Source organism: Neopsephotus bourkii, unplaced genomic scaffold (genome assembly GCF_033783945.1).
Source record: "Neopsephotus bourkii isolate Nb327-2 ecotype Australia unplaced genomic scaffold, CSIRO-AGI_Nbou_v1 NB_591, whole genome shotgun sequence".
NCBI lineage: Eukaryota > Metazoa > Chordata > Aves > Psittaciformes > Psittacidae > Neopsephotus > Neopsephotus bourkii.
Window position 1 is genome coordinate 339916 of NW_026901092.1, and position 22652 is coordinate 362567.

Below are 22652 nucleotides of genomic sequence, written 5' to 3' on the forward strand. Positions count from 1 at the left end.
AAAGCCATCATTTTACAAAGCAATAGGAGGCATAGCCAGCAATTTTTCAGAGAAAAAAAAAAATTACTTTTCCTAAACATTAGTTTTAGAAGAAAAACAAGTCTTTGTAACAAATTGCAAACTTTGTATTGTATGTGTTTACTTTGTTCTACTTTGAAAACACCATATTCCTCAAGATACAAGAAAACGTGCTGCTGTCATGCCAAATCAAGCCACACTGAAACTGTATTATACCAGTATATACTTATGCATAGGATGGGCAGGCATTCTCCTGTCACGCAACCAAAGCAGGAAAAAACCCTAAAAAGAAGCTTATCCTGTGCACATGACAGGGTATTTTACTGCCTGCATCTCATGCAGAGTGGATCTGCACAGCAACCGGCGGAAGGAGGACGGACGAAGAGCCTGTCCCGGATCTGGGGTCTGGGCTGTACACACGGACAGGGTGACACCGAAGAAACACCCCGGGTGAGCACGGTAGGGGCTTTCTTCCCGACCGGTTCATCCCAGCTCCCTGTCAGCGGCAGCACCGGTCCGGCGCGGCGGGGGGACAGGGCGGGATGCGGACAACCCTCAGGGCGGCCGGCGTGCACCTGCCGGCACAGAGGTCGGGGGCGGCGGGGGCAGAGAGGAACAAAAGCCAAGAGGCGGCGGCGAACTCTTTCCTTTGGGCGGGGAGCCGGTGGAGAGGGGGCTCCCCCCTACCCCACTGTCTCTGGAGAGAAGCATCTCCCCGCCGGCCGGGGCGCCGGCCCGACCCACCCGCACCCGGGGCTGGGGCCGCTCCTTTGTTTTCCGTGCCGGGAGGAGCCGGGGGCCGCTCTGAGCCCTCCACGTGCACGCGTGTTCTGCCCGCACGGGTGTGCGCGGAGCCGGCAGGGCGCTCGTTACCTGAGCAGTTGATGCCTTTCCCTTTGCCGCCGCCCTGGCACTCGGAGCCGGGCAGCGGGTGCGAGGCGCGGCCGGCGGGTAGCGAGGAGAGGGCGAGCACCAGGAGGGCCGAGGTGTAGCACAGCGCCAAGGGGGGTCCCGCCCGCAGGAGCGGTCGGGCGGCGGCCGGGCTCTCTCCCAGCATGGCGAGGGGCTGCCGAGGAGCAACGCCGGCGGCAGCGGGATGGCGGCGGCAGGCCCGCAGCATCAACCGGAGCTCGCGGCGCCGCCCGGGCGGGACCGTCCTTTCTCCGCCGCTCCGAAGCACACCTTCAGCATCCCCGCCGCGGCGGCCGCACAGACTCGCTGCTGCCGCTGCCGCCTCCTCCTCCACTGCTGCCCGGCGGCAGGCAGGGCTGGCCCCGGCGGTGCGGTGCAGCGCGGCTACTGAGCCCGGCGGAGCGGAGCAGAGCTCCGTGCCTATCCGCCGGAGGGGCCGCCTCGCCCCAGCCGCGCTCCTTTGTGCGCGGCGCCCGGCAGCGCCGCCGCTCCGCCTGCAACAAAGGGAGCGGAGCCGAGGCGGCCGCTGCTGCTGCCGCCGCCGCGGAGGAGGAGGAGGGAGAGGAGGGGGAGGAAGCACACGTGATGGCAGCCCCCTCCCCCGGGACCGGAGGGGAGGTGAGGGGTTTCTTCTCGCTCGGCGGGCAGGGAGAGCAGCGGCGGCCGCCCCACTGGGAGCGGTGAAGGGGCAGGACCCGGGACGCAGCGGGGGGCCGGGCCGGTGGTGGGTACCGCCGCCGAAGGGCGTGTGGGGATAGCACTGCTGGGTGCATGAAAGCCGAGCGGGTCCCGAGGGGCGGTGAGGAAGGCGGACCTTTGGCAAGGCGTTCGTCATCCCGGGAGGTGGTTTGTTATTCACTAATAAGCCGGCGTGAGTGGGGATGGGGAAGAAAGCAAAGAGAGCATCTCTGAGGCTGATTAATTTTAAGGGTTGTGTTTAATATTTACGGAACAGCACGTATGGCGGGAGCATTTGTATCGATTCAAGTAAATAAACATGTTTACAGTGAAGGTAGTGACTTCTGTAACACTGTGCTTTTACTGTCTAAGAGTTTTTCCAGCCTCTGGCATGGGAATGCTTCAGAGGGTCAGAAGCTGTGCAAGAGTACAGGCTGCCAGGCACATCAAACCTTGCGTTGCTGTTGTAGTGTGGCTGAAAGCTTTGTGTGAATTGACAGCACTGTTACCATTTTCACACAGGGAAACCACAGGACAATGCTTTACATGCAACAAGACGTTTTCCTGCCTCAGTCGTCACTGACATTTCATACAAGTTTTTTAATCCACTGTACAAACTGTTTGTACTGCCCGTCTGCTTGGTCTCTCTGCTGCTGCATGTCACCAGCTTGCTGTAAGGTATAGCTGTTGTGTGAAGAGACATTTGAGCAGTTCGTTAAGCTGAGCAGTCAAGAATAAGGCCATAAATCCCTCAGTAGGCTTTGGGGTAGGCACAGTGGTCAGACACATAAAGTCAGATGATTGTCTTTTTAAATACAGGGATGAAGAGACAAGTCCTGTAATACTGTGACTGAGAGCAATTTCCTTTTGGCACAGGGAGTTTTATGCTGACTGCCTCTGCCAAGCAAACTTTCCTATCATAGAACCACAGAATGGTTTGGGTTGGAAGGCACCTTAAGGTGCATCTTAAGGTCATCTTGTTCCAGCCCCTTGACACAGACGGACCTACCAGACCAGGTTGCTCAAAGCCCCATCAACCTGGCCCTGAACACTGCCAAGGATGGGGCAGCCACAGCTTCCCTGGGCAACCTGTGCCAGTGCCTCAGCACCTTAATAGTGAAGAATTACTTACTTATACCTAATCTAAATCTACCCTTTTTCAGTTTAAAGCCGTTACCCCTTGTCACATCACTAGTTCTTCTGTTATTACTTGCTCTTTTGCTAGCACCAGTGCTAGCTGTTGGAAAAGCTCTGCTCATCAATAAAGTGAGGCACATTAACCTGCATGGGGCCTGTTCTGCTGTAACTGGGCTGCTGAGATACATTGGCCAGGATGTTTCAAGCTTGCTCGATCTGCATACAGCAATCTGGTCAGCTTAAGCTGATAAACCTTTCAGATCTTTAGGCCACAGGATCTTGTGTTTTGAAGATAGTACTTTGCTGTTGTAGGAGCAAATACTTCATATAACCCTTTGCATAAACACAACTGTATCCATCTTAAGCTAATTATGCTATTTTCCTGCACTTCTTGCTGGAGGGCTGGAACTGTTAGAAATCTCCTTCTAATGCCCAGCCTGAACACATTCATGACCAGTTCATACCCACTTGTCCTTTTGCTATACAGTGTTTCAGTTAGGCATTGCTCTTTCCCTTACATTGAAATCTATAATGGATTTATAGGCAGTAGTCATAGCTACTCTCAACTTGTCTAGCCTATCAGGAAGTTTTGTTAGTCTCCTCCTGTAACAGAGAGCCTCTGTAACTCAGGTTTTACTGCACTAGATACAATTTGAATTCAGCTTTTTTTAGCATAGCTGATATCCAATGTGCATGTTTTTCACAAAGTATTGCCGGTCTTTGCAATGGAGATGGTCTCTCCTGATTTCTTCCAAGACTATCTCGTCTTGTACAGCCAATTTGCTTTTCATATCACCAAATTTTGCTGATGGCTCAGGGTCATGCTGTGAGTGACTGATAAAGGCAACTACTTCTTGTTTGTCTGTCATTTACAGTCCATAATAGAAATGCCTTTTATAAATGTCTAAGTGCTTGACCTTATCTTTTCTATTATTGAGTTTTGTCTCATTTCTGTTATTCCAGTCCTCAAGATGATGTAGTCACCTCTGTAGAGTGTTTTCTGAACCTCCTTTCTATCGACAGTTCTGCCCAGTTCTTTGTGTCTGGAGCGCTCCCACCTTCACAATATTGAAATATTTGCTAATACAAACTATTGCTCCAGAACAAACTTTACGAATCAGTGACAGTACTTCTCCCAGTTTAAACATTCCCCTTCCAGGGCAGTGAATAGGCAGCTGCAGTGAGTTTCCAACTGAACCTGCAGCTCTGTCTCAGTTCCCTGTGTCTTTCAGCTTAACTAGGCAATCCGTATGAAAGCTTTTAACAAGTTCAGATAAATTGTAAGTAAACCTCATGGGGTTTGGCTTTGGGGTTTTTGTTGTTATTTTTTGACCTCCTGGGATGGATGGGATGCCATTTTTTTTAGCTAGAAAAGCAATGTCTGGGTTGTGCTATCTGTCTGGATGCATCTCCAGCTAGTCTTGAGTGATACAGTCATGCTTGATTGGCAAATTCACACTATGCCAGCTGGCTATTCATTCTTATTCTGTTCTTTGATACATGTATTAAAAAAAAAAACAAACCCTAAACACTTTCCTGCCAGCTCACGAAGCAAAAGAACTCCACAAGAATTTGAACAAGCTGCTTCTGCAACACAAATTGTTACAGGAGGAGGGAATGCCACACCAATGAAATGGCAGATCTGGGATGTCTCTGTCACATTTGGTACCTTCCGTCTTTGGCAAGTAGATGTGTCTTTATTGCAATTATACAATAATTTCACTTCTGCTCACCCCCAACTGCTCTCCTGTGAAAGTAGGAAGCTCTAAAGATTGTTGAAAATTGTCATCCTCAGTGAGCTCTTGAACACCAACAGCAGCTTTTCAGTCCGCTGCTGGTGCAGACAAAAATTCCGCCTTCGCTTATTTTTATCCAGTAATTGTAGGAAGGAAGATGCACAACCAAAGGGAAGCAGGGAATATGCAAGAGCAGAGCAGAGCTGCCAGACCAGTGAGAGCAATTTAATTTGCTGGAGATCTGGATACAATGCAGATATGCTTAACTGTGAAAACACTGCTTTATTTTATCTTAAGAGAACAAAATGGAGAACAGAGATCTATTGATTGAAGTGAATTGAGTGAAGCCATTAAATTGTTCTTTACAGCCCCTGCACCCCTATGCATCAGGCGGCAGCATCCTGCCCTTGCCAGCTATTTCGCCAGAGTATTATGCTTATTAATCTCAACTTTAATTCTTACCCCAAAAAGGTTTCCAACTCCTGTAGTTGTGAAGAAGACATCAAAAATATTAAGAAGATAAACTGGAACAGTGCTCACATGAAAAAAAAAGAACACAGAAAGGCTGAGGCTGGAAGGGAATCTGGAGGTCACCTGGTCCAACCCCCCTGATCAAGCAGGGCCAACCTGAGCAGGCTGCACAGAACCATTCCCGGCTTTTGGATATCTCCAAGGTGGGAGACTCCACAGCCTCTCAGGGAGGCCTGTGCCAGTGCCCAGTCATCCCCACGGTAAAAAAGTGTTCCCTGATGTTCAGGAGGAACCCCTGTGTTTCAGTCTGTGCCCACTGCCTCTGATACCAAACCAAAGATGTTGTCTAACTAAATGCAGAATCAGACTCAATAAAACACTCAAAACACAGGAGTTCTATCATATAAACTATTTCACTAATGTTACTTTATCAAAAATACTCAGTTTATCCAATTGCTGAACTCATTTATCTGTCCCAGTTTTTTTCTACTCATCTTCTGTGCTCAGATACTCAGCTGACACCTATCTAAACCTGGCACCTTCATAATTTCCAAATTGGATAACACAAACAAGGATCCCACCATATTCTGATAATACAAAGGGAGCGCGTGCAAAATCAAAACAGTCAAGAAAGGACCAGGTAGTATTGGCTGTGTCATTTTATTTTCACACGTAGTTCATTAGCTATTAAATATTCTATTTAATTAAATGACATTAACATTCTTTTTTCAGCTCCACATAATTTTCATCTGTGTTATTCCTGAGTGCTTCAGCAAACAAATGCATGGCCCAGGATTTAGAGTAAGGTCACTGTGTAGGACACGAGAGCCCATCCAACAAGTCCCGCACAGATTTACCTTCCACACTCACCACCCACCTTGCAGACATAATTTTGGAGAAGTTTTCTTGCCTGGAAGGCTCTTAGCTGAAGAGAAAGAATGTTTAGCACAGTACTCTCTTGTTTCTTTCAATTCAGAACTCAGTGTGTGGCACCAGTCTCAGATCAATACTTGCCCTCTGTTAAAGTTTCACATGTCCAGAAGCTTGATCAAGTGATTCAAGTATTGAAGACCTCTCAAAGCTAGGAAAAAAACTCACTATTTAGGCCAAACTGAATTTGCTGGCACAGTAATACACACAGAGTGAGGGCAAGAGCTCAGGAAAGCCAAGCTTGAAGCTTGCTGCTCCAAGGAGGCAGGAAATGGAAGTTTCATCACTGCTTGTGCCCTCTCCCCACCAATATAACTTGATAATAGCTCTGAGGCAGGCAACACAGGCAGTGGGGCAGTGGCCATTTTACTGACCTGCTAGAGCTCTGCTGCCCTGTGCAGCAGTGTCCTTTTCCAGCACATAAAGCTGTCCCGGTGCCTCACCAGTTTTTAAGGCAGCAACACATTCAGGCTAGGTGTTCTTGAGAAACTGAGATCTCTTTCTCATGTTTTGCTATGCCTCTCTTTTGCATCTTACACTTCACTCTTGTAGTTCTTCTGTTTCCCTTAACCTCTCTTTTTCCAGATGTTTACCTACATTTTGTTTTCTTCTCTGATTTTCTGCTGTTCACTTTTCCGGTCACCATGGTGCCAGATCTGTTCCTTTTGCAGTTGTCTTGCCTCTCATTTCCCAGAATATCTCTGTTCAGTCAAAAGGCAGAAGTAAAAGCCCATTTAGGTCAATAAGATGATATTTAAGAACCAGATAGAGATACCTTTCTTCTCATTACTATTTCAGTACCTTTCTCAATAACTTTCATGTTAAAATGTCCCCTTAAATCAAGAAGCGTTACTGAGCCCATTTTGCTGCTGAAAGAACTGGGGTACCAAGAGATCTATTTTTTTTTTTTTTTTCATCAAGAACCACAGGATACAAAGGAATCTGCAGCCATTGCAAACCAAAATCCTTACCTTTCAAAACCCAGTTTCAAACGTATGCTTCTCCAGAGCCTTTTGGTTCCTCCCAACACTAACACCTTCTGTGGACAAATATGCTTGCCCATGTCACTTGCTCTCACTCATCCATTCCAAACAATCTTTCTCCTTTCTTGGCTTACATAATAAAATACAAGCTGTCATTTAGCACCTTCACATAATCAGGTCTTTTAATCTTTTCTCATTAATCAATTCTTCAGCATGTTAATCAGTTTGTTACCCTTTTCTCAGTTTATTCTGATTTGTTGACGTCTCTCTCAAATACTGCCAATCTCCAACTGCTGATTAGTAAAAGTGATTCCAGATCCTGATGAATGCGTTTGTCACTTATTGACCAGACTACTTAAATTCTTGTTAGTGTGGACCCCAGTGAATCATACTTAGACTGCAGTTAATTTACAGCATAGTAACCTGTTTGCTTCAAGGTGTACCAGGAAGGTCACACTTTACTCAGTTTTCCCACTGTATCCATAACAGAATGCTTATTAATAGTTATCAGCTTTTGGCATCCTCAAAGGCAAATACTTAGTATATTTCACTGAACTTGAGCTGCATTGCCCCAACAGCTTTCTGTATTCTTAATCAGATGGGTATTCAGTTTGCTTTAAATGTCATTTTCCATTAATAAATAGTGTTATGGCTCTTGCCAGTTATGCCATTTGCTTGGAGAATACCTTTCACGTTGCTATCTGCAATTCTTAATCAAAATGTAAAAGCAAATTAAAGTACGTCATGTTTTATGCTGCATTTAATTGTCCCCAGCGACTGGTTTTAGTAGAACATTATAAAGTAAAATATTCTCAAATGTTTTTGTCAAGGGACTCTGTCATTTCATTTTTATTTTGTTTTAATTTTTGCAGCAGAACCACACAAGTGGATGCAGCATACAGTCTGTCAGCCCACTAAAGACACACAGAAAGGGACTATTACTTCCCTGTGCTGTGACAGTGTGTAATTCAGAACTGCATAAGCTTTTCTTTATTGCTATATTACATTGCATTTCCCAGTCTAATTTTCTTCAGCCTTCTGCTGTTCTCATACTCTAGTTTTGCATAACTTTTCAAAGTTTATTAACCATTTCCATCATGCCATACATTGATTTCTATCATTATAGTTAGCCTTCTCAAGCATAGCCGTATGCATTGTTATGAATAGCTATATTTCTCATGCTTGTATCATTACTAATCTGTCTAAACTGCATTTTATTAGTTATTGTAATGTTTACGCAAATGCGACAGCTTACATTGTCCTTGATCCATGTTATATATAATGCTTATAAGCACAAAAGCAATTACATTATCATTATGTTAATACGTAACTATATACTTAGGAAAAAGAAATAACTGTCAAGAAGGAGAAACAGAAAATGTGGGTTTTTAACATGCACAGTGATTGTGGCATGTAAGATAAGAATTAGGCAAGGTGCCAACTCTAACCTAATGCATGTTCAGGTTAATGAGAGATTAAGGGGTCTAGAATAATGGCATTCTTAAATTATAATATATTCTTATCTTTTTCTCCACAAAAATTCAGAAAGAACTTCCAAATCTCATGGAAGCTCAGTGTGTGTCCATTAACCCAGTAATGCAGTTTTTCCAGCGCAGCACATCTCTAAATACTTGCAAACCATGACTTATAAATAGGAGGTTTATTGGATTTCCAGAACCTCATGAAATCTCCTTTGGTAGATAATAAAGCCAAATGAATATATTTCCATAAGAACTTGTCTAATATGATTACATTTGTGTCCAGAAATATGAGACTATTAGGGATTTAGACTGTATGGAGCATTAGCTATCTTGCTTCATGTGTTTCTCTCTACCTGCTGGAAGTTTTCAAGATAAGAACACAACCCACTGGGTAAGCTGTCACACCATCTGACAAATGGCAGCGAGGGTGCACCTGGAAATATGACACTTTTGGCCAATGGTGGCTTTGTAGTGAATTAGGATGATTTTGCAATGGCTTGTCCATCTTTTTTTAAAGAAAGCTAGCTGTACCAAGCATTTCCCATCAATCACTTACCCAACTGTAATAAAGGTCTGAATTCAGCTTCAATCTTTTTGACAGAGTGATTTAATAAGTAGTCCCTTAACATCAATAGTGAAATTTCTGCTTGGAAAGATAGGAGATGAATATAACTTTTTGCAGATAGAGCAGATCTCTTGACTTACTGTAATCACATGATTTGTTTGTATGCATTAAGGTCCTTTCCAACCCTAACTATTCTATGATTCTATGATTTGTGTCTCCCGCCCTAGCTTCCCCTCAAGAAATGTTATGCCTCTTCCCCTAGATGAATATATTGTGATAACCATTAATTTGCTCAAAACCCACCTGTTTCTGACAGATTAAATGTACCTTCTGCTTCAAGACTGGACTCCTTCTGCAGGATACTCCCATGACAGTTCTGCTGCATTGAGGTGACCAGGGGCTGCTCCCCAGGCTTCCCTGGCCATCAGCAGGCTTCCTGGCTTTCCTTCTTCAGGTTTGGGCACAGATGACTCCGTTATAGGGATGAAACCTCATCACCAATCTGCCTAAATATCTGTCAATTCCTTGTCATCTCATAACATGTCTCAAATATATATCAACTGGAGTTGGAGCAGCTACATTTCCCTTTTCTGAGGCATGTAGTTGATGTGTAAACACAACATACAGCATTTGCATATGCTCTTGAAACAGCATTGCTCTGTGTTTAAGTTTCGGGTTCTTTTGTAGAAAATGCAGGCAGCATTAGAGTGTAGATTCAGCAGGTATTGGAGTATAGTATTAATTACACACAGTGTTTGAATGTGGAACTTCTGTCTGTATCACAGGGTACTTCTAAGCTTGTAACATTCACATAAGTCCTCCTCCCTGCCCCAAGATAGGTATTTTGTGTCAGGAAGTGGCACTAATTGCTTGTAAGTAGGGAACAAGCTAAATTGGCTGAAATATATCAATCAATATGAAAGCATTGGCTAAAACTATTAAGTAAGATGTACTACATCTTACATAAAGAGAAATGATAGGACTATTGTGCAGCCCCAGGAGATGCAATGAAATATTACTCCTATTTATTTCCTCCCTGTCTGAAAGACATGGTGTTGAGGATACAAATGTGAGTCATACTTAACTTTCAGAATATCATTAATCCCTTTGTTCTTCATCAAGTCATGCACGCTATTGATGCTTGAGATGATGAAAGGAGTATTACTTCACAAGACCCGAACTTGTTACAATTCTTGCTTTTACAAAGGGCTAAATGGAATTGCATCAGAATCACAAAACCTGTAGATTGCTCCAAAAAGACATATTTTTACCAAAGCACTTTCTATGCCTGGTAGCATAATCTGTAGTGGACTTATTGTTGACACAGCTCTGGATATTTATATTCCTTCTGAAACAGCACAACACGATTCTGAATGTCGTGTGGAGCTTGACAATAGGATTGTTACTGAAGGAAAGAGAACTGGTTCTGAACCGTGTTCTGAATTTCAATATGCACACAATGAACTTTCACATGATGGCTGAGGGGAAATGAGAAATGACTTGCTTTTGTTAGTTCAGTTGAATTTTATGGAGCATTTTTTTCATCTTTTATTGATTAGTGCCCAGTATCGCCCAGGTAACATATACTTAAAAGAACGTTTAAGTGAATTTGTAGTAATGATGGTAGAATGCAGTCTGCTTTTAAGGCTCCGTTCTTGGAATAAGAAATGTTTCCATTTATTCAGTATAATTCAGCAGGAAGATATATCACAATTTTTAATTCTATTTTTATTTCTGTCGAGGTGTTTGAAATGCGCAACATCTATATTACTTAGGTACATTACTTTGAAATATATTTTAGCATGCAGGAAAGTATGTTTCCCAGATGGATATATTAGACATATTGGTTCCAGTACCCCCAGATATGCATCCGGCTTGCACCACTGTGGGTAAGATGTTATTGCTTGAAATGGCTTCCTGTACATACTGTCTTTTCACGTTATACCCACTTTTAGCAAGAATCTATCCCTGGGAACAAATGGTGGAAGGGCTGCTAAAGTCTCCTTATGCTGTACAATATCACAGTTCCTCCAGCATAGCTGCTGCTGGGTTGAGCTCAGAGCCAAATACGGTCAGTGTAACTGAGGAGAAAACAGTTAAAGCTGTTCTCACGCTAAGAACCAAGGTGCTTAGAGTCTGCCCTCCAGAATGCATATGCGCTCTTGCATAGCCTCAGCACACATGAGGCTCCCAGCTCACCAGAATGTTTTTTTAATCCTGGTCTCCGCTTCCTTTTCCAGGACAAGATCCATATGTTGAGGTCGTGCTGCTCACCCACTCATGAATATGAAGAGGACAAGTTTGCTACTAAGAGAACCACAAAGGACAATTCAGCGAGTATGTCTTGGAGATGGATTTGGTGTCATTCTCCTTTCACTGTGCATGTCTAGGCAGGATCAAAATCCAACTTCCTTCTGGGAACCTGCATTACCCAGAGCTGCCAAAGCCACATTCTTTCTGCCTTTCTGAAAACCCTCTCTGCAAGGCAGATGGTGGGCCAGGAAGGAAAAAGAAACCTCATCTGCCACGCGGGCCTTTGTGTTTGGAGTTAGGAAGAGTCTGAAAGCTCCTCAGCGGGTATAACTTGACAGACCTCCCCACTCTGCTGAGACACTGGCCAGGGCAAGGCTGGCATGGCGAGAAGCACTGCAGCTGGTGCTTACGACAGCCCAGTTCTGACAAATCAGGAGAGAAACAGACGTGTCACGTCCCTGATTTATTTTAGTTTACTACTGAAATGAAAGACGCTGAATTGAAATGAAAGATGCTGAACTGTGAGGAACATTGTAGTCATAGTGATGATGAACAGCACAAGTGCAGGTGAGCGTGTATTTTATTAGAAAACTATTGCTGTACATGTTCGTTATTTGCTGACTGACTCCTGTAAGCAATGAACACTCTTCTAAAATATCGCTGTCTTGGTGGCAGGCTTTTTCTACATTATTTTAAGCTGAAAAGGCTTAAATCTGCAGAGTCTCACCTCCGTCAGCACTTATGTGGACTTAGCTTTATATTTTTAAAAAAGATGATAAGGAAAACATCTGTTTCATTGAGTATTTATATGCTGAGTTGAAAAGCAGCTTACAAGTACCTATGATACATAACTAACAATCCCATCTAATTCTATCATATGCACTTGGACATCTAAGAAGAAAACAATACGGCTGATTTGCTTCCATTGTTCTAAAGACTATTGTGAGAGAAACAGGAAAAGTCTCCTATTAATTTACGATATCTGGGGGAATGATATTGTGAGATGTCTTCACAGGAAAGAATTAGAAGTAAGATAAATATTTAACAAAACTGTTGTTGTTGTTCAAAAAGTTCTTATTTTTATGGCTAGACAAATGAGCATAAATTTCTAACGTGCCCTGGTTTTGGCTGGAATACTTAATTTTCCATCTAGTAGCTGGTGCATGCTGTGGTTTGTATTTAGTATGAAACTAAAGCTGATAACACACTGATGTTTCACTTGTTGGTGAGTAAGGCTTACTCTAAGTCAAGGGCAATACAATTTCCCATATTCTGCCAGTGAGGAGGGGCACAGGAAGACAGAAGGAAGCAGAGACAGGACACCTGCCCCAAACTGGCCAAACGGATGTTCCATACCACGGCACATCATGCCCAGTATATAAACCGGGGGGAGTTGGCCAGGATGCACTGATCGCTGCTCGGGTCAGGCTGGGTATCAGTCAGTGTGTGGCAAGCAATTGCATTGTGCATCACTTGGGTTTTTCCTTGGGTTTTTTTCCTTTCTCTCTCTCTCCTACTCCTTCATATTACTTTATTAACATTATCATTATTATTGTTGTTGTTATTGTTATTATTGTACTTTATTTTAGTTACTAAACTGTTATCTCAACCTATGGGTTTTAATGATTCTCCTCACCATCCCACCAGAGGCGGTCTGGGGGAGTGAGCAAGTGGCTGCATGGTATTTAGTTGCCAGCTGGGATTAAACTGCAACATGTTTAAAAGGCACTTTTCCACAGGGAAGAGAAAATAATCCAGCAGTACAACAGCATGATGTTGCTATTTCAAACGTTTTATTACTAGTTTGAGGTATCTGACTAATGACATAGAGTGAGAGCTTTGTTAGGGAATAGAACATCATTTTAATGTTACAAAAAATGCATTAGACAAAGAAATGTAATATAAAATTAAGAGAAATGTAATATGAAGGTATAAAAATAAGTACTTATTTTGTATAAGCTCTAACATATATTTATAAATCTATTGACTCATGTCACAGTTTAACCCAGCTGGCAACTAAGTACCAGAGAGACACTTGCTCACCTCCCACGGCCCCTGGTGGGGTGAGGAAGAGAATCAGATAAAGAATCAGATAAAGCCATGAATTGAGATGACAACAGTTTCATAATTGAAATAAAATATAATAATAATAACTGCAATGAAAAGTTACACAACAAAGAAGAGAGAGAGAGGGGAATAAAAGCCTATAAACACAAGCGATGCACAATACAATAGCTCACCACACGCTGGCTGATACCAAGCCTGACAGGAGCAGCGATCAGTGGCTCCTGGCCAGCTCCCCCCAGTTTATATGCTGGGCATGACGTGCTGTTGTATGGAATACCCCTTTGGCTAGCTTGGGTCAGGTGTCCTGTCTCTGTTTCCTCCCAGCTTCCTGTGCCTCTCCTCACTGGCAGAAAAGTCCTTGATCAGGGCAAGTGCTACTGAGCAACAACTAAAACATTGGTGTGTTATCAGCATTGTTCTCAGACTAAAACCAAAACACATCACAGCAGCAGCTACTAGGAAGAAAATTAACACTATCCCAGCTAAGACAAGGACAAGTCATAAGATAGAAAAGGCCAGTCTTGTCTAGAAATATCCTGGTGCTCCAAAGAGCCCAGCAGGTAAACAGTTTCCAAATCTGGGCTTTCTGGAAAACCTGTCAGCCTATTTTCATACCTAAATGTCAAAAGCTTACTGAACTCTACTGAAAAATCCAGTGCTTAGAGTCTGCTTCTGTTGTCATCTATTTAAAATAAAAGCTGTGACAAAGACTGTTCTAACTAGCAGAGAAATACAACTTCTGTTGCAGCATCTTCCCACCACCTTTCAATTGCTCCTAACTTGGGTACACTAATTTATTCTGGGTAGTAACGTTACAATTATGCTTCCAGTACAGCAGCATTTTCTTTTGAAGTGAATCAGCAAGCTCAGTTGTATTATTCTAAACTCTGCATGCTAAGGCAAGGAGTGGTGATAACTTCATTTCAAATAACCAGCATCTTTCTGTTATAAAATGTCTTGCATCAATATTTTAAGTAACTATGTGGTTTCTTCATGATTTACTACTTGGCACCACAGTTGTCCTTGAGTCAAAAAGCCAGGAACCCTTTTGCTGGCTGTATGAAAACCAGAAAACTGCAAGTTACCAACATCCAGGCCCTGCCACATCCAAGTGTGATTTGTTTTGTCTGACCTGAAAAAGTGGCAAAACCTCTTAAAATGCCAAAACCCCATGTCTATGCTGCTCCAACATTTCAAGATAGCATTGTGTATGGAGGAAGAAGAGATGCCGATCAACCAGCCACTCTTCTGTCCCTTCAGATCATCAGAATACCCCTTGGTTGATGGGAGATGTGCCCTGAGCTTTCTGTGCATAATGGACCCAATCACAGAGCACATAGCAGTGCGCACACTTTCCTAAAGCCACATCTGTAGCTGGAACGATTAAAATTTGGCAATGAATTTGTCAATGTGTACAGAGAGTAGATCTGTAGAGCAGTTGGTCCTGAGGACCTTCCATCTGTACCTGCAATACACATTTGAGGATGTCCTCCTTCAGCCAGGTTAGAGTTGGTCCCCTGAGCTGCACACATACTGGCATCTGATCTGCACTTTCCAGTTTAGTTTCATGTGAAAGGAATCAAATTTGTGTGTTCAGGGACCCCTCTGTAATGTGAATCAAAACACGATCATTAAGGAGGACTGGGAAATGCACTCTGGGACTGCACTACTGATCTGGACTCAAGGTAGATAAAATCAAAAGACAGTAAGGGGCTGTGTTTTCTGTGTTTGAAAGGTGTAATTTCTCTCCAGGGAGGTTTATTGTGTTCTGCTCTGCAGGAGTGTGCTTCCTGGAGGAAGATGATGAAAATCCAATGCTGGGTAAAGAACTGTGGCTCTGGTGCGTTGTTGTGGTTCCTCAGGTGAACTGAAGGGCTTGGGAAGTGTCAAGGAGGAATGAAGAGAAGGCTAACCTACTGATATTAACAAATATTACACCTTAAATTATACCAGTCTGAACATTTACTTTATTTATTATTTATTAGCAATACAGTGTATGAGCTCAAAGAAAGCAAACGGGAGACTGTTTCTAGGGCAATGGCAGGAAAGGGATGGCGTGCTGCTATGTGTTTACAGAACACTGTTAACTCCTGCACCCTTACTGATCATCTTATAATGTTGAATTGTGTGGCATACTTGTATCTTTTATCTTTTAGAGAGTTGTTCTATAAGATCTAATCACCACATTTCCACGGAAGCCAAAGCCCAGCTGACCGAAGTGCAAATATGTGGCTGCTGTGGCCCAATCATCCTTTGATTTTGAACTAGCTAGTCCAACATCCCTCAAGCCAAGACCCATCCCTGAGAAGATCACACAGGCACATCCCTGTCAGAAATGAACGGTATCTAGAGAGCTAACATTTACCAGTCACCATGAAAAGTGTACCTGAAGTAGAAGTTCCCTTTTACTTGAAGCAAAAGGTTTCACAGCCCAATGAAACACCTCACTAATGACTGCAGCTAATATTGTGAGATGCTATTTATGAAAATGTCTATGCGATGTACTATAATTAGTCAGACTGCAAAGTATATGTATACTTGAAAGATCTGCTCATACAGGGCCTAGATGACAGAAAACCAGACACACCCCCCCCTCCTCGCTTCATAAACATTTATTTTTTACATTTGCCCGTATAGGATTGTCCTGGATCCTTGGTTCCTTTCTTTAGCTTTCCCTCTTTCCCTCCCTCTGCCCTTGACCTTTTTCCGCTGTTGGGTTCAAATGCTGAAGTCTATTTATTATTAATCTTATCATGGCACTTTGGGACAGAAGCATGGCCTTTCATTCAAGCACTTGGAAAACAACATGAAAACACTTCAAGCAGAAATCAATCTCCTGTTTTTACTGCTTTTATGGTGGCTTTGGCCTTTCAGGGTTTTAGCAGAGTGCTGCCTGCAACTGTCACATAGTTTAACAACTCCCCCCTTCATGATGGCAGCATTATATCTGAGCTGGTTTTAACCTGTGCTTAACTTTTTGGGCAGTACATTGCCACAAAAACAAAAAGATCTGAGCTGTGTTTTAACAAAATACCTATGGGATGACAAAATCCTGCAGGTGCGCAGGATGATCCATCTTTTTCCCAACACATTAACTGTTCTCAGATGTATGCCAGGCTACGATACCAATGCAAATACTTCTCTGGTACCAGCTTCTGCAAGAACTTCTGAAGTTTGACTTTTCTGAGCAGATTTGAACTTTATTAGATGTTTATATAGGAGCTGCATAAGTTATTTAATACCTATATTAAGGTAACTTAACTTGAATTTCACTTACCAGCTTCAGGTAATTTTAAGTTTTATCTACTAATCGAAGTATATTGGGCTATAATGTGCAAGTTAAAAATACAGCAAGACTAATAATAAGTATTATTATTATTATGCTGAAAGGTGTGCAAGGGAGGAGGTGCTCCAGGAGTACTCCAGATGCCTGAGCAGAGACTCCCCTACAGCCCCTGCAGAAGACCATGATGAAGCAGTCCACCCTGCAGCCCCAGTGGACATCACACCACGGCAGGTGAATGCTTCCTGAAAGTGTTGTGACCCATGGAGAGCCCACACAGGAGCAGGTGTATCCTGAAGGACTGTAGCCCATGAAGGGATTCAGGCTGGAGCAGGGGAACAGCTTGAGGAGGAAGGAATGGTGGAGAGGAGCTGTTACGGACTGACTGCAGCCCCTATTCTCCATCCCCTACACCACTCAGGGTTGGGGTGGGGTAGAGGATTTGGGGGTGAAGGAGCAAAGTTGGCCCTGGAAAGAAGGGGAAGGCATTTTAGCTTTTGCCTTTGTTTCTCATCATTAAATGCTATTTTAATTTGCAATTAAACTACTCTTCCCCAAGTTTTCTGTTTTGCCTGTGAGGATAAGTGGTATGTGATTTCCCTGTCCTTATTTCAACAAATCAGCTATTTCAATCTATTTCTCCCCATCCTGTTGAGGAGGGGGAGTGAGAGAGCTGCTGTTTGGGTGACTAGAAGCCTGCCAAGGTCAACCCACACAAGCAGAAAGCATCCTGGTCCAACTAGAAGGAGGCAATCAGAAAAGTTTTAGGAGGCTGACAGCTAAGTCATATAGCATCAGACCCTCAAGGATCCAGCCGCACACCAAACCCACCACTATTCCTCAACAGGTCATCTGGGAAGCCACTTCCATTTGTGAACTGCATTTTCTGCATCTCACCATTCCCAAGTAAGCAGTATATGTTCTGCAATTGCTGCCCTTGTTCCAAGGCATCAGAAGATTCAGAGACTCAGATTTTAATTACCGCATACACAAAATGCGTTTGCATTTGTTTGCTTACTTGACAGCATTGCAGCCATGCTGGAAACCTCACTTTTACATCAGTTGGATGTTTCTGAATCCTCAATGCTAAGTCAGAAAAATTACAGTTCTTATGTATGACTCATCATCAATTTCAACATTTTAGATCAAAGAAAGCAAAATCATCTGGATTTTGTGGCTTCTGTGGCTTACAGAGTTACAACAAATCTGAAGTCAGTCTGCACATACTGGAGGAAAGCTGTATGGGTTTCTGAGGATTCTAGGTCATATGAGATGCAATTTTCTTTAGCTGTTTCCATCTTCATATTTCAAAAGCTGATATTTGTGTCTACTTAGGTTGGTATGCCTTTTCTTCACTTGCATATGAAATGTCAATCGTCTCTGCTTTCCGTGGGAACAAACAGTTATGAAATTTGCTGTGGAGTGACACATATGACATTGTACGAAGAATTTTCTTCTTGTCTAAAACTATCCACTAATCTGAAGATACATGTTGTACCTTCTTAACTGAAACATAGCTACACAAGCGTATTCTATATTCAGGGAGTTAATCAAGTGCTCCTAGCTACAATCAATATTGTACATATTTTGAAGCTACAGTTTACAGACTGAGACACTATCCATCTTAACAAATGAGAATGTAGTCCAAAATTGTAACAAGTGTGAGAATATTATTGATATCTGAGATTAAATTTTGATCACAGCTAATTGTTTCACAATGACAGTGGTCTTTTCACCTATTTCCTAAATAAAATCCTGCTGAGCAAGCAAGAATTAATACAGAAAATAAACTCCCTCATGTTTTGATTCTGGATCAACATCTATTGTTGGTGCCACAATGTAACATTAGAATGAATTGTTCTTTAATATATTTCATCAGAAAGAGAACTGTCATAAACATTTCCAGGTTTGGGTTGGGTTTTTATTTTTTTGGGGGGGTGAGTTGGTTGGTGTTTTTTTTCTATTTACTTTGCATGAAATTCAAAATTGAAATACAGGAAATTTTATTGCATAGGTACACAAGCTGTTACAGACTGTCATTTAAGCTGCCCAAATAAAAAACCTAGCTTCTCTGGGCTCAGCTGGTAATTAGTACCAGAATGAAGCATACAGCTACACTGGTAATTTAGATCAGTCCTGCAAACCATTTCACATGCTGTTAAGTCGTTTCTTTTCTGTGTCGCTCCTTAGTTGTAATCCACATAATTCTTCTGGTTGCTGGACCAGAAAACTGTTTTAGTTTCTGCTAATTGTTCCAGTTTCTCCTTTCGACCCTGTCCCTCCCTGGTAATGGGCAGAGGAGAGGAAGTAGGGTGCAAAGATCAAGTGTGATACCTCATATCACCACTTTAACAGTCATGTTGCACATGATTATTTGGCTTCAAAATAGTGAAAGCTGTATGGACACATGAAGGAAAAAAATTATGGCAGCTGCCCAGAGGCATGTTCCTACCCTGGAGTAAATGTGATATGCCTTTATGAAGAGGCAAACCATCTCCCGTTTACCATGAGGAAATAATGTGAACCAGGGTCACTGTAACAGAACAGGTGATGCATAATAATTTCTTATCCTTCAGCAAGTTATTTCTGGATCTGCAGTTTCTACCCCCCGTACAGTAGCTGCTGATTCCCACAGATAGCAGCAACACCTCATGTAGCAACTGGGTCCATCCTTACACTAGCACTTCTGTATGAGGCTGTGAGGCAAAAGGCTTGAGATGAAGAGGGCAGCCTTTCTGCTTGCTGGCACATGAGAAGAAGATGGAACGGGTAAAGACACTTGAATTTTCTCTGTGCAAAATGGAAGAGAAGGCCAAGAAGGCAGAAGCATGCCATAAAAAATAATAAAGGACCAGTGGGGCTTGGAAATGGTGGTAATAGCATGCAATTGGAAAACAGGGTTTGGAGGCTGGACAGCAGAGGAGTAAGGACTGGTATGGCTTGTGGAAGTCAGAGGGATTGGAAAGGGATAAGAGAGCTTCAGAGTTGGGATCAGAGCAGATGGTGTAACAGTGGGGTGTTGTCAAACACTTATGCAGAGGACTAACCAGCTGGACATAAAAGTAACTCAAAATCAGTCTGGCGTTCTCTACACACATTGCTTTTAGAAAACAGATCTTACATCTCTGCACAAAAATGGAACAATGCAGACATGTCCTGGTATCTGGAACACCGGTTGGGGGGGTCAGGGTCCTCCTTGCACTCTCCCATGCAGTGCAATCACACAGCCTTGCTGCAGGCTGCTCTAGAATGGGACCTTCTTGCTCCCTTTTGTCTGTCTTTCTTACAGTTTAACATTACACAGAGCAACTGCATAACTACCAGGCCAAGGAGAATGTTGTCTGTGGAAAATGAGTTACATGCTGTCAGCCAGAGGAGGGCACTGGTTTTCCAGCTCTCTTTTGTGGACTCTAAAGTCTGTGGCATTTCCCCAGGTTTTGAATAAAAGAGAATGCACAACACCCTGCTTTTACAGCTCTCTGAAATAAAAGCCTGTTCTACGCTTTTTTGTTTGTTACAGAAAGTGTTTAGGCACTTCAAATTGAGGTTAAAATGTTGGGGGTTAATGAAACCCCAGGTCCCTGCAGTCCAGTGTTAGGTGGCTAAATGCTAAGGATGGTGCTACTCAGGAGATTTCACCGTTTCCTATGAGCTAGATGAAGTGACTCTGAGTTAGAGCTTAGGCTTTTGAGCATCCTGATCTTAGATACCCATATCTCTTCAAGGAAAGAAAATATATCATGTGGAAGAAAGGATCTTGCAGATTTTTCTAGCCAACAATGAGGCATGTTAGTTCCCTAAGGAGCATCAGTGAGCAGTGTTCAACAGGGGGATGTCCTTAACCTGACAGCCCATGTAGATGCTAGACACCAAAGCCCCAAATCTTCCAGATAAGACTGGCTCTATTGCAGGCTGTGTGACTTTCAGACTTCATAACTGCTGTTGTATGAAAAATAGCCCCAAATATTTCAGAGAATAATATTAGTACTTTAAAGAAGGAGAATCTTCACAATGAAAATGTTGCTATTAACATTTTGAAAGAAAAAATTATGCACTTGAGAGAAGTTAATTGAGTAGTCAGTGACAATGGCTTTATTAAAACTCGCAACATGCTGAACTCACAGCTTAAGAAATGAGATTCCTGCCGGTGTTTAGAGACAATAGAGATTTTTTTATGAATACAAAAAATATTTGGTCTCCATATTAAATGATTAAAAAAGAAAACCGGGAAGCCAGTGTAATGAAACTGCTACGACAACTGTTAAAACACTTCACAGAATCATAGAATAGTTAGGGTTGGAAAGGACCTTAAGATCATCAAGTTCCAACCCCCCTGCCATGGGCAGGGACACCTCACTCTAAAAAGGAACAAATGCAGCCACTCTTTCACTGCTTCTTCTACTGATGGCAAATGGGACGTTCCAAAGATCCTCAAAGAAAAAAAGAACATTTTTTTTTTTTAACCTTAACTTATGTGGAAATCCACAGTCTCAGGCAGTGACGTAGACTTTTCAGTTTGAGATCTAACACCAGATGTCTCATTTAGGACAAGACTGAATCTAATCTCTCAAAAGATGCCAGTTACACAGTGCATGTATTTCCACATACTTTCAAATGCACAGCTCTTTTGAAGCCTCCTTTTGTCTTTAAAAGTATAGTCAGACCTTACGCATTTCCTGCCCAAGAATATTCTATATGAACATTTAAAAGTGCTGCATCTTGCTTTTCATTTCATACAATATGACAGTAAATGTAAAAACCTCTTCTGGAGGCAATGGGAAGGTGCATGTCTGTGCAGTGGTGAGAACTTTCTGACAGCATGGCTGAGCTTTCATTTGCAGCTAGCTTTACACAATTCCCATTTCTCTAAGATGTATGTGCATGGCATAGCAGTATAATAAATCTAATGTAGGCAAGCAAGAAAATACAATGTGTTTTCTCTTAACTATACTATTAATCATTACAGTCTCTGTTAGATTGACGATGCAAAATAAAGTTCATTTTTTGAAGATTATCACCAGCTAACATATTACAGATTTTTCTTTGCTAAAACTCCATACTTATAGGCTGCAGGTTTTAAAACAGGGCCAAGGACTATTCTTTGGCCATGTAAGGTCAAATGACGCAGCACGATCTGTCTCCAGATGACTCTCTCTCCTCTCCCCAGACAGAGTTGCTTTATCTGTACCACCCTGGGACGATGCAGCACTGGTGAGGCCACACCTTGAATACCACAGTCTGGTTTGGGCTCCCTAGGAAAGACATTGAGGTGCTGGAGTAGGTCCTGAGAAGGGTAAAGAAGCTGGTGAAGGGTCTGGAGCACAAGTGCAATTAGGAACGGCTGAAGTAACTGGGGGTGTTTAGTCTGGAGAAGAGAAGGCTCAGGGGGGACCTCATCACTCTCTGCAACTACCTGAAAGGAGGCTGTAGTGAGGTAGCGATCAGTCTCTTCTTCCAAGTAATAAGTGAAGAACAAGAGGTAATGACCTCAGCCTGTGCCAGGGGAGATTTAGGTTGGGTATTAGGAAAAATTTCTTCACTGGAAGGGTTGTCAAGCATTGGAACAGGCTGTCCAGGGAAGTGATCACCATCCCTAGAAGTATTTAAGAGAAGTGCAGATGTGTCACTTGGGGACTTGGTTTAGTGGGGGACTTGGCAGTGCTACGATAGTGGTTGGCATCAATGATCTTGAAGGTCCTTTCTAACCTAAGTGATTCTGTGATCCCTTCCCATGCCTCATCTTGAATATTTAGCGCATATCTATGCAATGTTTTTTCCTCTAATTTGTGAATGAGTTTCTATTGCTGCGAGAGAACGTGGATAAGACTAGGTTGAAATGGTGTATTTCCATGTTCCTTTCTGTACTTTAGTCATCCTAGAGCAGACTTGCCTGTCTAATATTGATCTAATATTGATGTTGCTGCAAGGTATTATGGCTTATATGGTAAGGAATTTGGGTTGAACACACTTGTTTCACTTCATCTGCAGTCCATTCATACTCAAAAACTGCCAGTAACAACAAACCATGTATGAGCTTTGAACTTCACTATTACACTCTGAATATCACCCAGTGCTTGAGCCAGGGCTTCAGTGTGTTTTCTAAGTGCTGTGTATTAGCCAACCAGGGGCTCAAATTAT

At 42.8% G+C, this 22652-nt stretch overlaps 1 protein-coding gene and 1 long non-coding RNA gene across 2 annotated transcripts in view; one reads left to right on the forward strand and one right to left on the reverse strand.

Moving 5' to 3' along the window:
- The window catches only part of TMEFF1 (transmembrane protein with EGF like and two follistatin like domains 1), a 120906-nt gene extending 119111 nt beyond the window's left edge, over positions 1-1795 (reverse strand). Inside the window, exon 1 of the mRNA XM_061351448.1 lies at positions 892-1795. Coding sequence (XP_061207432.1) covers positions 892-1765 — 874 coding nt within the window. The 5' untranslated portion in view covers positions 1766-1795. The remainder of the gene's footprint in view (positions 1-891) is intronic.
- LOC133211253 (uncharacterized) lies at positions 1429-15200 on the forward strand. Its single transcript, XR_009725163.1, has 3 exons — positions 1429-1548; positions 11152-11731; positions 14984-15200. It is a non-coding gene; the product is annotated as an uncharacterized LOC133211253 (long non-coding RNA).
- The last annotated feature ends 7452 nt before the right edge of the window (positions 15201-22652 follow it).